At 36.8% G+C, this 16105-nt stretch overlaps 1 protein-coding gene across 1 annotated transcript; it reads left to right on the forward strand.

The window, feature by feature from the left end:
• The first annotated feature begins 7259 nt into the window (after positions 1-7259).
• On the forward strand, positions 7260-8201 carry LOC131515529 (putative olfactory receptor 2B3). Its single transcript, XM_058736234.1, has one exon. The coding sequence runs from the start codon at positions 7260-7262 to the stop codon at positions 8199-8201; it is 942 nt and encodes a 313-aa protein (XP_058592217.1).
• The last annotated feature ends 7904 nt before the right edge of the window (positions 8202-16105 follow it).

The raw sequence follows: 16105 nt of genomic DNA on the forward strand, positions 1-16105 counted from the left end.
CTGTAACAAGAGATGAAGAAGGGCACTATATCATAAAAAGGGGACTATCCAACAAGTGGATCTAGCAATTTTATATATTTATGTACCCAACCTGGAAGTACCCATATATATAAAACAAATAAGAATAAACACAGAGGAACTCACTGATATAAAAATAACAATGGAACTGGTAACAGCCCAGTTACATCAATGGACCCATCACTCAAGCAGAAAATCAACAAGGAAATTTAGCTGTGAATGACACACTGGACCAGATGGATTTAACAGTTATATTCAGAATATTTCATCATAAATCAGCAGAATACATATTCTTTTCATGTGCACATGGGACATTATCAAGAATAGATTACATATTGGTCATAAATCAGGCCTCAACAGCTACAAAGAAATTGAGATCATACCATGCATCATTTCTGACCAAAATGCTAAAAAACATGTTGCCAACGACAAGAAAAAAATTGGAAAGACCACAAGTACATGGAGATTAAATTGCATGCTACTAAACAATGAATGTGTAAACCAGAAATCAAAGAATAAATTTTCAAAAAATAAATGAAAAAAAAAGAAAATGTAAACACAACAGTCCAAAACCATTGGATGCAGGTAAAGCAGTCATAAGAGTGAAGTATAGAGAAATACAGGCTTACTTCACAAATCAAGAAAAATCTCAAGTAAACATCCTACCCATACACCTAAATGAGCTAGAAAAAGAACAATTAACAAAGCCTAAGGCCAGCAGAAGAGGGAAAATAATCAATACTAGAGCACATATAAGTGATACAGAAACCAAAAAAAAAAAAATATTGAACACAGAGAGAAACCAGGAGCCAGTTCTTCGAAAAAATAAAATTGATAAACCCTTAGCCAGATGTACCAAAAATAAAAGAAAGCACCTCGATAGTAAAGTCACAAATGAGAGAGGAGAAATACAACCAACATCAGAGAAATTCAAACAATTATAAGAGAACATTATGAAAAACTATACGCCAACAAATTGGACCACAAGGGGAAAAACTGACAAATTCCTACAAATATATAAACTATCAAAACTGAAATAGAAAGAAATGGAAAACTTGGGCAGACTGATAACCAGACAAGAAAGTGAATTGGTAATCAGAAGTCTCCCAACAAAAAAAACCAGGGCCACATAGCTTTACAAGGAAAATTCTACCAATGATTTAGAGAGGAATTAATACCTATTCTTTTCAATCTGTTCCAAAGAAGGAGAAAGAACAGTAAAACATCCAAATTCATCCTGTGATGTCAGCATTACCCTGATTCCCAAAACAGGCAAACCCCCACTAAAAAAGACCAAATTCCAGATGGATATAGATGCAAAATTTCTCAACAAAATACTGGTAAATCAAAACTAACTGTACATTAAAAGAATCATTCACCACAATCACATGGGATTTATTCCTGGATGGCAAATGTGGTGCAAATTTGGAAATCAATCAACATGATACACCACATTAATAAAAGAAAGAATAAGAATCATATGATCCTCTCAATAGATGCAGATAAGTCATTCGACAAAGTACAATATCCAATCATGATAAAAACCCTCAATTAAGGGGACTTAGAGGGAACATAGCTCTATATAATAAAAGCCATATATGAAAAACCCATAGCTAATATCATCCTCAATGGGGGAATACAGAGATTTTCCTCTCCAGTCAGGAACAGGACAGGGACGTCAACTCTCACCACTGTTATTTAACACAGTAGCAGCAGTCCTGGCCTCAGCAATCAGGCAACAAAAACAAAGAAAAGGCATCTACACTGGTGAGAAAGAAGACAAACTTTCACTACATGCAAATGATATGATACTCTATCTTGAACACCCAAAAGATTCCACCCAAAACTTGCTAGAACTAATACATGAATTCAGAAAAGTCATGGGATACAAAATCAACATTCAGAAATCTGTTGCATTTCTATATACCATAATGAAATAACAAAACAAGAAATCAAGGTATTTATCCCATTTACAATTGCACCAAAAATCATAAGACACCAAGGAATAAAACTAAGTAAAGAGGTAAAAGATCAGTACCCTCAAAACTATAGAACACTGAAGAATGAAATTAAAGATGAGACAAATAAACGGAAAAATATTCCATGCTCATGGAATGGAAGAAAGATATTTTTAAAATGTCAATACTACCTAAAGCATCTACACATTTAATGCAATGCCTGTCAAAATACCACCAGCATTTTTCACTGAGCTAGGACAAACAGTTCTAAGATTTATATAGAGCCACAAAAGACCCGGAATAGACAAAGTAATGTTGAAAGAGAAAAGCAAAGCTGGAGCCATCACAATTCCCTATATTACAAAGCTATAATCACCAACGCAATATGGTACTGCCATAATAATGGACACACAGATCAATGGAATAGGTAAGAAAACGCAGAAATAAACCCATAACTATCATAACTATATGGTCAACTAATCTTCAACAAAGCAGTAAATAATATGCAATGGGAAAAAAGTGTCCTCAACAAATGGTGCTGGGAAAACTAGACAACTACAAACAAAGTAATGAAACTGGACCACTTTCTTACACCAGATACAAAAAATATAAATAAATAAATTCAAATGCATTAAAGACCTTAGCTTGAGACAGGAAAACATTAAAAACCTAAAGAACAAAGGCAGTAACCTCTCTGACATCAGCCACAACAATTTCTTACTAGATATGTCTCCTGAAACAAAAGGAAAAATGAACTATTGGAACTTCATCAAGATAAAACCTTCTGCACAGTGAAGAAAACAATCAACAGGCAGCCTACAGAATGGGAGAATACATTTGCATGCCATATCTTAAAAAGGGTTAGTATCTTAAATCTATAAAGAATTTATCAAACTCAAACAATACAGTTAAGAAATGGGCAGAAGACATGAATAGACACTTTTCCAAAGAAGACATCCAGATGGCCAACAGACACATGAAAAGATGCTCAAAATCACTCAGTATCAGGGAAATGCAAATCAAAGCCATGATGAGATACTACCCTACACCTGTCAGAATGGCTACAATTAACCACTCAGGCAACAATAAATGTTGGTAAGGATGTGGAGAAATGGGAACCCTCTTGCATCATTGGTGGGAATGCAAACTGGTGCAGCCAATCTGGAAAACAGTATGGAGTTTCCTCAAAAAGTTGCAAATAGAACTACACTACAATACAGCAATTGCTCTGTTTGGTATTTACCCAAAGGATAAAAAAATACAGATTTGAAGGGGCACATGCACCCCAATGTTTACAGCAACATTACCAACACTAGCCAACTATGGAAAGAGCCCAAATGTGTGTCAACTAATGAATGGAGAAAGGCGTGATATTTATATACAATGGAATATCACTCAGTGATCAAAAAGAAAGAAATCTTGTTAATTGCAATGACATGGATAGAGCTACAGAGTATAATGCTAAGTGAAACAAGTCAGTCTTAGAAAGATAAATACCATATGATTTCATTCATATGTGGAATTTAAGAAACAAAACAAATGAACATAGGTGGGGGAAAAGAGTAAAACCAAGAATCAGCCTTTTAACTATAGGGACCAACCTATTGGTTACCAGGGGGGAGGTGGTGGAAGGATCGATGAAATAGGAGAAGGGGATTAAGAGTACAATGATCCTGCAGAGTGCAGAGTAATGTACAGAATTATTGAATTACTATACTCTACACCTGAAATGCATATGAGTATATGCTAACTGTGATGGTTTAATATTTAATAAAAAAAGAAAATTTTATAATATAAATAACGATTATATTCTCTATATGATTTTATAATTCATAAAATACATTATATACGAAATAAAAATAAGTGAAAATAAATATAATAAAATTTCAAAAAGTGACTTTTAGGGTATATCTAAGCTGGTGCTCAGTGTAATTTCAGTTTTCTTTATTTTACCAAAATCTTAGGTGGGCACATATTAAATTACTAATTGCAGAAATCAACTTATCTTCAAAATCTATTCCATTGCAATCCCCCATCATTCTACTAGCTCTGCCCTGGTGGATTCATGCCAACCTTAAACTTCAAGATGAAAATTTACATGTGTTGAATCTGTTTGATATAGTTATTTATGCTGCATATCCCTAGCAGATGTAGTCTAAACACATGCATACAAATTTCAAGGAACAATAGGAATAAACACTAAATGTGGGCTCACTATTTGACCATGAGACCATTTAATGGAATTTGAACTATAAGTTCATTTAGCCTTGTGCTGTCCTGAGTAAACATCTCCAAACTCATCATTCATGATTTAAGTTTCATGACTAGCATCTTCCCCCTAGCTTTAACATTTATGAACCACCTGTGTGCCTGTGTTACCCTGCCAGTGCAGTTGGGAATAGAGTTCATTATTTCCTCTCTGGACACAATGATCAATTAAACTGGAGGGACTCTGGAATCCCTGGGACTAAGATAGAGGACACGGCACTGTGGGAATAGGTAGCCCTTTCTTAAAGGGCTCTGCTGATGTTGTAGATATCTATGAAATCAGCTTCCCACTGTAAACTCTGCTAGGAATGTGGTGAACATAGTCAGCATCAATCAAACATATGCCCCAGTGACTGAACACATACTATAATCCATTTTTATTTCATCCTAAGGAATGTTCTCATGTTCTCTGTTCATTATGCAGCCCAGGTTCCGTGCTAATATCATTCCAATCTGTGGGGAAAAGGTCATTAAATAAGAATGTCACAAGGGTTGACAGCTCAAAGAGGCTCTCCGTTTACCAACCATCTCTGAAACATGCACACAGAAAGGCAGGGGTATCTCTCTGACACTTGGAAGGAAGGTGAGTCCTGGCTGCAGCAGGGAATTCTGTCGCTTACTCACCTTACCCTCGTTCTTACCTCTGCTTAAATAATCACTGTTCAGTTTGTTTCCTAGGAATTTTAAAATGGATGTCATGTATTTTCAGTGATTCAAACAACCTTAGTTATCATTTGACCATTCAGAATGTACCTTTCACCATCTTATCTCCATGCATTAGGACTGTCAGAGGGATGTTTTTAAGCAAAAAAAGAATTCGTGGTATTTAAGGTTTCTTTTGATTACTCCAGGATATGTGAATAGGAAAGAGGTAAGATGACAGCAAAATGAATGTGTGCTTTGTCAAGAGGTGAGTCCATTTTTCGGATAATGGAAAAGAGCAATCGGAATGAGCAGATCACACTGACATATGACACTTGGGTAGAGCAGAACACATGAAAATTGGAGAAAATACAGCAGCTGAGTAGAGTCCTTTTATAGCCCACGCCCTTCAGATAAGCCAGCACCTGCTACTAACCATTGACTTGACTTCCATTTACTGGAAACCATGTTCTCAGTATTATGCTAGAAGCAAAGAAAAAGTGACATATATTGTTTAATCATTTCATAAAATTATGAACTTACAATAATTGTTGGCACCACCAACAATAATTTGGTTCTGTTCTTCTTATATTCATGCCAAGCTGAGACAATGGCCCATCATGATGTTAATAATTAGCACTAATGATGGATGTCAGTGATACTCTAAGTGATGAGGAGCTCACACTCAGTGAAGCTTGCTGTCTCCAGCACCGTCCTGACTTCTGACGTGTGCAGTGCCTCATTTGGCTTTCACAGGACCCCTTATTATCAGTATAGCGATTTGTTCTAAATGTGGCAAAAGGACTTTCGCCTTTGCTCACACTCACACAGCTAAGAATAAATGTAGGCAGGTGGTATATCCTGAGGATGTGTTTCTAACAGCTAACTTTTAAAGGTGATTTTTTTCTAACATTACCAAATGATTATACAATGTGACATTTCCTGGTTAATTTTGATTTATGTTTCTTATTGATAGAAAAATCATATATCTTTTCTTTTTAAACTTGCTTTATTTTTTCTTCCCCAATTGCTCATTTAAGTCAATTGCTCACTTTTAATTGGATTTTTGATCTTGTCTCATAATTATTATATAGTAATTCTGTATGTTTTAAGATAGTTATCATTTTTGCCATAAACACCACACATTTTTTCCATCTTGCATTTATCTTTTATCTTTATGTATCATAATTTTTCCTGAGAAAAATTCAACTTTACATGTAAACCAAACAAAAGTCAAATCTCATTTCCTCTTGCATTTTTCCACTGAAGGTGTTATTTACCAAGGAATAATGTGCATCTGTAGCTAAAACGCTGAAATTTAACCCACATATAATGGAAGGAATTAAATTCTTCATGCCTTCTCTCCTCAAGCTGCTGCAGGTGCACAGCGGCCTGTGCTTCACCTGCTGTAAAAGCTGTTCCACCCAGTGTGAGGTAGGTCTCTCCTCTCATGTTACCCTCTTTTGCAGTACCCTATTCTCTGTCTAGCATCACTCACTATGTTCGCACTTGTAAATTCCAATGGTGTAAGTCCTACTAATGACCCTGCATTTAAAAACACAAGGTGGATTGAGAAACTTAAGTGCACTTGGGTTTTATCTCTTAACTGATAACTTATCTGATAACTGATAACTTCCACACTGAGGAAAATCAACTTGATTATTTGATTCTTGTTGTTCTATTTGGTGTATAATCACTGGCATGTAGTCTTTAATCAGTCTTGCTGTGTTCTCTGTATACAGGGGAGGAGATATGGTATAGAAAAAAGAATGGCCTTTAGGTCCAGGATTTGGATCTAGCCCTCACCACTACTGGGTATGCAGAGTATTCATGTGCACTGAGTCATAATAGCAATAAAATGTAGATTTTCATCTATCTGTCACATTTCAGTCAAGCAGCGATTAGATTATCAGGTGAAAATCTGATATGGGTACTAAGGAGTGTACCTGTTTTGATGAGCACAACTGTGCGTAAGTGTCAATCACCATACTGTACAGCAGAATCTAATGTACACCTGAAGATACTTTGTGCACACCTAACAAAACGGAGAAAATTTGAAATGTCTTGGGCATTTACAATTGTCTGTGCTCCCTGCATATACGTTTATATACTTTGTCATTCAAAAGTAATGATTTACCTCATAAAGTAAGTTAAACATAACTGCTAAGACAGAACTACTTTCTAACCTAAGAGAATCGTATCGTATTTCATAAACTATAAATTTATAGTAACTTATGATTACCGTCAAGTATGTTTGGTGTTGAATCATTCATTATAATTAATCTAAGTTCGGTTTCAATAAGAGTTTTCAATAATTATCTACTGACTACTTTCCTATTTTATATTTTTAGGAAGAAAAATAAGTGAGTCATCATGAATTGGGCTAATGAGAGCTCCACAAGAGAGTTTATACTACTTGGCTTCTCAGACAGGCCCTGGCTACAAATGCCCCTGTTTGTGCTTCTATTAATATCATATACATTCACCATCTTTGGCAATGTGTCCATCATGATGGTGTGCATTCTGGATCCCAAACTTCATACACCCATGTATTTCTTCCTCACTAATCTCTCCATCTTAGATCTGTGCTATACCACAAGCACAGTCCCTCATATGTTGACAAATATTTGTCGCAAAAAAAAGACCATCAGCTACGGTGGCTGTGTGGCACAGCTCATCATCTTCCTGGCCCTGGGAGCTACTGAGTGTCTCCTCCTGGCTGTCATGTCCTTTGACAGATATGTGGCAGTCTGCAAACCCCTGCACTATGTAGTTATTATGAATCATTGGTTCTGCGTAAGGGTGGTAGCCTTCTCGTGGTTCACTGGCTTTGGTAATTCAGTGTTGCAGTCTTCCTTGACCCTTAACATGCCACGCTGTGGTCGCCAGGAAGTGGACCACTTTTTCTGTGAGGTGCCTGCCCTTCTCAAGTTGTCGTGTGCTGACACAAAGCCCATTGAGTCTGAGCTCTTTTTCTTTAGTGCGTTATTTCTGCTAATTCCAGTAACATTGATCCTCATTTCCTATGGCTTTATAGCTCAAGCAGTGTTGAGAATCAGGTCAGCAGAAGGACGACAAAAAGCTTTTGGGACATGTGGGTCCCACATGGTTGTGGTCGCTCTCTTTTTTGGGACAGCCATCTACATGTATCTACAACCACCTTCATCCACCTCTAAGGACTGGGGAAAGATGGTTTCCCTCTTCTATGGGATCATTACACCCATGTTGAACCCCCTTATCTACAGCCTTAGAAATAAAGATATGAAGGAGGCCTTCAAGAGGGTGATGCCAAAAATCTTTTTCTGTAAGAAGTAAGTAGCCTATTGTGATGAGAGTACTCCGAGTTTCTATCCTTGCAAGTGGTGATAACATTTGAACTGATTTCCTACTTTCCTGGTTCTTATGATTTCACTGAATTCTACCAACAGTTAGAAACGTCCTCCTTTTTCAAAGGCAATGCTGAGATACCTTTTACAAGTATCTGGAAAGATACCTTTCCAGAAGTTCCTCCAATGCACTCTGTTCCTTGAGGACACTTGGATGGTTGATCTTCCTGTTTATATATGATCTGTTCTAATACCACCTTGTCTTAACATCTTAGTTTGTGACTTCTACACCTTTATTATTAAATAGCCTATGATCTCAAGCCAAAGAGTTCCCATCAGCACTGAAGCCCTCAGTCACTTCACCCTCACACCCCTTGATAAATCCATCGTGTGCTCCTTCCAGAGCTGTTCGCTGTGTGTGGGCTCACACACCCCAATCTAGTGGGCTCCAACTAGTTAGGAGTGCACATCTCATACTAGAGACTTGAAATGTCAGCTGAGCTTCATTTCCTGCTCTATTCTTTTTTTATTATATTTATTTTGTATTGTTTTATTTTACTTAGTTTTTAATATAATTTATTGAAAAATTGGTTTCCATACAACACCCAGTGTTCATCCCAACAAGTGCCCTCCTCAATTCCCATCACGCATGTACCCCTCTCCTCTATCTGCCATCAACCCCCAGTTTGTTCTCAGTATCCAAGAGTCTCTTATGGTTTGCCTCCCTCCCTCTCTGTAACTTTTTTTTGCTTTCTCTCCCCCATGAACTTCTGTTAAGTTTCTCAAGATACACCTATGAGTGAAAACATATAATATCTGTCTTTCTCTAACTGACTTATTTCACTTAGCAGAATATCTTCCAGTTCTATCCACGTTGCTGCAAATGGTCACATTTTATTCTTTCTCATTGTCAAGTAGTGTCCCACTGTATATATAAACCACATCTTCTTTTTCCATTCGTCAGTTGATGGACATTTAGTTTCTTTCCATAATTTGGCTATTGTTGGAAGTGCTGCTATAAACATTGGGGTACGAGTGCCCCTATGCATCAGTAGTCCTGTATCCCTTGGGTAAAATACTAGCAGTGCTATTGCTGGGTAATAGGGTTGGTCTATTTTTCATTTTTTTGAGGAACCTCCACACTGTTTTCCAGAGTGGCTGTACAAGTTTGCATTCCCACCAACAGTGCAAGAGGGTTCCCGTTTCTCCATATCCTCACCAGCATCTATAGACTCCTGATTTGTTCATTTTAGCCACTCTGACCAGTGTTAGGTGGCATCTTAGTGTGGTTTTGATTTGTGTTTCCATGATGAGGAGTGACATTGAACATCTTTTCATGTGTCTGTTGGCCATCTGGATGTCTTCTTTGGAAAAGTGTCTATTCATGTCTTCTGCCCATTTCTTCACTTGATTATTTGTTTTTTTGGGTGTGGAGTTTGGTGAGTTCTTTATAGGTTTTGTATACTAGCCCTTTGTCTGATGTCATTTGCAAATATCTTTTCCCATTCTGTCAGTTGCCTTTTGTTTTGTTGATTGTTTCCTTTGCAATGCATAAGCTTTTTATCTTGATGAGGTCCCAATAGTTCATTTTTGTTTTTAATTCCCTGGCCTTTGGAGATGTGTCAAGTAAGAAATTGCTGTGGCTGAGGTCAAAGAGATTTTTCCTATTTTCTCCTTTAGGGAGGGTTTTGATGGTTTCCTGTCTCACATTCAGGTACCTTATCCATTTTGAGTTTACTTTTGTGTATGGTGTAAGGAAGTGGTCTAGTTTCATCCTTCTGCCTGTTGCTGTCCAGTTCTCCCAGCACCATTTGCTAAAGAGACTGTATTTTTTACAATGGATACTCATTCCTGCTTTTTCAAAGATTAATTCACCATACATTTGTGGGTCCAATTCTGGGTTCTCTATTCTATTCCATTGGTCTGTGTCTCTTTTTGTGCCAATACCATACTGTCTTGATGATTACAGCTTTGTAGTAAAGACTAAAGTCTGGGATTGTGATGCCTCCTGCTTTGGTTTTCTACCTCAATATTACTTTTGCTATCCGGGGTCTTTTGTGGTTCCATACAAATTTTAGGATTGTTTGATATAGCTTTGAGAAGAATGTTGGTACACGTATAATTGGGATTGCATTGAATGTTTAGATTGCTTTGGGTAGTATTGACATTTTAACAATTTTTATTCTTCCAATCCATGAGTATGGAATGTTTTTCCATTTCTTTGTACCTTCTTCAATTTCCTTCATAATCTTTCTATAGTTTTCAGCTACAGATCCTTTACATCTTTGGTTAAGTTTATTCCCAGAGATTTGATGGTTCGTGGTGCAATTGTGAATGGGATCAGTTTCTTTATTTATCTTTCTGTTGCTTCATTATTGGTATGTAAAAATGCAACTGATTTTTGTACATTGATTTTGTACCCTGCGACTTTGCTGATTTCATGTATCAGTTCTAGCAGCCTTTTGGTGGGGTCTGTCAGGTTTTCCATGTAGAGTATCATGTCATCTGAAAAAAGTGAAAGCTTGACTTCATCTTTGCCAACTTGGATGCCTTTGATTTCCTTTTGCTGTCTGATTGCTGATGCTAGCACTTCCAACTCTATGTTAAACAACAGTGGTGATAGTGGACATCCCTATCGTGTTTCTGATCTCGGGGGAAAGCTCTCAGTTTTTCCCCATTGAGGATGATATTAGCTGTGGGCTTTTCATAAGTGACTTTTATGATGTTTGACTATGTTCCTTCTATCCCAGCTTTCTTGAAGTTTTTTATTAAGAAAGGATGCTGTATTTTGTCAAATGGTTTTCCTGCATTTATTGACTGGATCATATGGTTCTTATCTTTTCTATTATTAATGTGATGTATCACATTTATTGATTCATGAATATTGAACCAGCCCTGCAGCCCAGGAATGAATCCCACTTGATCATGGTGAATAATTATTTTTATATGCTTTTGAATTCGATTCACTAGTATCTTATTGAGAATTTTTGCATCCACACTCATCAGGGATATTGGCCTGTAATTCTCTTTTTTTGCTGGGTCTTTGCCTGGTTTGGGAATCAAAGTAATGCTGGCTTCATAGAATAAGTCCAGACGTTTTCCTTCCCTTTCTATTTTTTGGAACAGCTTGAGAAGGATAGGTATTAACTCTGCTGTAAATGTCTGGTAGAATTCCCAAGGAAGCCATCTGGTCCTGGACTCTTATTTGTTGGGAGATTTTTGATAACTGATTTAATTTCTTCACTAGTTATGGGTCTGTTAAAATTTTCTACTTCTCATTTGAGATTTGGTAGTGGGTAGGTGTTAGGAATTTGTCCATTTCTTCCATGTTGCCCAGTTTGTTGGCATATAATTTTTCATAGTATTCCCTGATACTTGCTTGTATTTCTGAGGGATTCGTTGTAATAAATTCATTTTCATTTGTGATTTTATCTATTTATGTCCTCTCTCTTTTCTTTTTGAGAAGGCTGGCTAGAGGTTTATCAATTTTGTTTATTTTTTCAAAAAACCAACTCTTGGTTTCATTGAACTTTTCTACTGTTTTTTGGGGGGGGATTCTATATTGTTTATTTCTGCTCTGATATTCATTATTTCTCTTCTGCTGCATCTGGGGTGTGTTTGCTCTTCTGCTTCTAGTTCCTTTATGTGTGCTGTTAGATTTTGTATTGGGGATTTTTCTTGTTTCTTGAGATAGGCCTGGATAGCAATGTATTTTCCTCTTAGGACTGTCTTCTTAGGGTTCTTTTGTGATCCAGTATGTGATCTATCTTGGAGCATGTTCCATGTACACTTGAGAAGAAAGTATATTCTGTTGCTTTGGGATGCAGAGATATAAATATATCTTTCAAGTCCATTTGATCCAATGTATCATTCAGAGCCCTTGCTTCTTTGTTGATCCTGTGTCTAGATGATCTATCCATTTTTGTAAGTGGAGTATTAAAGTACCCTGCAATTACCACATTCTTATCAATATGGTTGCTTATGTTTGTGATTGTTTTATATATTTGGGGGCTCCCATATTCAACGCATAGACATTTATAATTGTTAACTCTTCCTGATGCATAGACCCTGTAATTATTATATAATGCCCTTCTTCATCTCTTGTTACAGCCTTTAATTAGAGTCCAGTTTGTCTGATATAAGTATGGCTACCCCCAGCTTTCTTTTGACTTCCAGTAGCATGATAGATAGTTCTCCATCCCCTCACTTTCAATCTGAAGATGTCCTCAGGCCTAAAATGAGTCTCTTGTAGACAGCAGATGGATGGGTGTTTTTTTTTTTTATCCAGTCTGATACCCTATGTCTTTTGGTTGGAGCATTTAGTCCATTTACATTCAGTGTGATTATAGAAAGATATGGGTTTAGAGTCATTGTGATGTCTGTAGGTTTCATGCTTGTAGTGATGTCTTTGGTATTTTGTGGTTCTTGCAGCATTTCACTCACAGAAACCCCCTTAGGATCTCTTGTAGGGATGGCTTAGTGATGGTGAATTCCTTCAGTTTTTGTTAGTTTGGGAAGATATTTATCTCTCCTTCTATTGTGAATGACAGATTTGCTGGATAAAGGATTCTCGGCTGCATATTTTTTCTGTTCATCACATGGAAGATTTCCTGCCATTCCTTTCTGGCCTGCCAAGTTTCAGTAGATAGGTCTGCTACTACTCTTATGGGTTTACCTTTGTAAGTTAGAGCCTGTTTATCCCTAGCTGCTTTCTGAGTTTTCTCTTTATCCTTGTATTTTGCCAGTTTCACTATGAAATGTCATGCAGAAGATCGATTCAAGTTAGGTCTGAAGGGAGTTCTGTGTGCCTCTTGGATTTGAATGCCTGTTTCCTTCCCCAAATGTGGGAAGTTCTCAGCTATGATTTGTTCAAGTGTACCTTCAGCCCCTTTTTCTCTCTCTTCTTCTGGAATTCATATGATACGGATATTGTTCCATTTGATTGAATCACTGAGTTGTCTAATTCTCCCCTTGTACTCCTGGATTTTTTATCTCTCTTTTTCTCAGCTTCCTCTTTTTCCATAATGTTATCTTCTAATTCACCTATTCTCCCTTCTGCCTCTTCAATCCATGCTATGGCTGCCCCCATTTTATTTTGCACCTCATTTATAACCTTTTTAAATCATCATAACTATTTTTAGTTCCTTGATCTCTGTATCAGTAGATTCTCTGCTGTATTCTATGCTTTTCTCAAGCCCGGTGAATAATCTTATGACTGTTATTCTAAATTCTCGTTCAGTTATATTGCTTAAATCTGTTTTGATCAATTTGTTAGCTGTCACTACTTCCTGGAGTTTCTTTTGAAGAGAATTCATCTGTTTCATCATTTTGGCTAGTTTTCTGTACCTTATGACTTTTAAAACGTGTTATGTGTTCTGCACCTGTGAGCACTGCTGTATTAAAGGTGGGGGGGGTGATACACTGTCCAGGGCCTGTCCTTTCAGGAGGTGTTTTTTGGATATTTTTACTTGCTCTCTGTTGTTGTGACTTTGGTTATTTTGTTTCCCTACTCGTAGTGATGTTTTGTACTCTCCACCAGGTGTGCTTTGACATTTTCCTTGAAGTAGCTATGTAAAGGAAAACAAACAGACAAATAGGAGACAAAAACACAGAAACACACAAACAAAACAAACTATGGTGTCTCAAGTTGTACCCTTTTCTTCCTGGTAGATGCAGTCTCTTTTCCTCCCAGCCTCTTGGGGTTCAAAATCCTTTGGCTTCAGCCATTCTTTGTATGGGAGACACAGGAAGTAAAGATCCCCCTACTTCTCTGCCATGTTGGCCCTTCTTTTCTTTATTTTTAATATTGATTTATTTTCTAGGGAGAGGGCACAATTGGGGAGGGGCAGAAAGGGAGACACAGAATCCAAAGCAGGCTCCAGGTTCTGAAATGTCAGCACAGAGCCTGAGGCAGGGCTCACACGTCGGGTTCAAACCCACTAACCATGACATCACGACCTGCGCCGAAGTTGGACTGCTTACCAACTAAACCACCCAGGCACACCTTTCCTGCTCTATTTTTAATTCATCCTTCTATTCCCCACAGATAGAATTTCTCCTTTTTTTCTTTGTTCAAATCCTTATTTGTCTCACGTTCTGCCACAAGCATGAGGGACTTTCTCTAAAATGCTAATTATTTGTAGGAATGTTAACAGTAGTCTTTTTTATTTCTAATACTGATCTGAATTAATTCGTTCCTTTGGCTGTCACTCAATAAATGTTAATTTCCATTAGATAGCTCTAGACCATAGGAAAAATGATCAACAGTTCCTCCTGAAGAAGTACTCTGTTTCCTGAAGAAAATGCTCTTAAACTCAGATAGCAAAGTGATTATTTCAGTTTGCAATGTAAGGATACAGATGAATCAATATTTATGCAACAAAGAAATGCTCACAAAACAAAGAATTTCATATTATGTTTTATATTTTTATATTATACATTTAATATTTTCATATTAAATAAAATTAGTTTAGTAGTATTAAAATATGGAGTAAAACACACACACACACACACACACACACACACACACACACATAAATTGAACCTGGAAATGTCGTCTGAAAAGTTTAGGGTGTATCCAGTTAGCAAATCAAAATAATTTCAGCATAGAAGTTATAGCATCAAGCTAAAATAACTTCAAACATATGTACAGAATATGGCTCTTATATAATGTTGATGTGGCATTTATTATTTCAAATAAACGGTAAAGGGAACAACTTTAAATTTATGGTGTTTAAAAAGTTGCTTTTGTCAAGAAAAATAATACAAAATTTAAGATGTAAAGAGAAATGAAAACAATTGCGTTTCTCATAATGTGCCTTTTTAAAATTTCCACACCACCATATCCACTGTCTTCTATTGTTGAGTATATAAGTATTTCCAACTCAACACATCTAGGGCAAGCATCTTCTCTTCTTTTGAGACAAAGACCACTTCTAAAGCTCACTATTTTACTGAAGGCGGTCACCTGTTGTCTACATGTGCAAATCAGAAACCATGGATCCTATCTTTCACCATAGCCTCCATCATTTTCCATATAAAAACCATTACTAAGACATCTAATCATTTCTCTTTGCTACCTTCCATCGCTCCATGGCTTCCTTTTTCACACTCCTACTATCACTATCCTTTACTTAGACTTGCTGATTATCCAATTCACCCATATACATTTTTCCTGATGCTCTGTAATGCACTTTAGAAAATATAGCCACTAACAGTACAAGAGGGCTCCCCTTTGTCCACATCCTCGCCAACACCTGTTGTTTCTGGTGTTGTTGATTTTAGCCATATAATGCAAGTAATATAGACCACAGTTTACCACCTTGCTATTATGGATATGAAACTATGGGCATAATTTGCTAATCAACTCTTATTGTTTTTATATTCATTGAAGTATAATTGATATATAATGTAGTATTAGTTTCAGGTATACAACAGTGATTCAAAAATCAGATACCTTATCAACTGTTCACCATGGTAAGTGTAGTTACCATCTGTCACCCTAGAATATTATTACAATATTATTAACACTATTCCCCATGCTATGATTTTCATCACTTTGACTTGCTTACTTTATAACTAGAAGTTTGTGCCTCCTAATCTCCTTTATTTAATTTGTCTACCCCCGACCTTCACCCACTAGAAACTTCCAGTTGGTTCTCTGTATTTATGAGCCTATTTCTTGTTGTGTTGTTTTTGTTTGTTCGCTAGTTTTGATTTTTAGCTTCTACATATACATTAAATCATATGGTATTTATCTTTTTCTGCCTTTCTTATGTCACTTAGCATATTACCCTCTAAGTCCAAATCTTGAGAGACTTCTGTGTAGTCTGGTACACAGACTGGTACACAGACATATTTTACAGACACATTCTGGTAGTGAGAGTCATGTAG

The sequence above is a fragment of the Neofelis nebulosa genome, chromosome 6, assembly GCF_028018385.1.
Source record: "Neofelis nebulosa isolate mNeoNeb1 chromosome 6, mNeoNeb1.pri, whole genome shotgun sequence".
Taxonomy (NCBI): Eukaryota; Metazoa; Chordata; class Mammalia; order Carnivora; family Felidae; genus Neofelis; species Neofelis nebulosa.

What these genes read in the sequence shown, in the direction of transcription:
- LOC131515529 (XM_058736234.1), top strand. Translation starts at nt 7,260, where the DNA reads ATGAATTGGGCTAATGAGAGCTCCACAAGAGAGTTTATACTACTTGGC.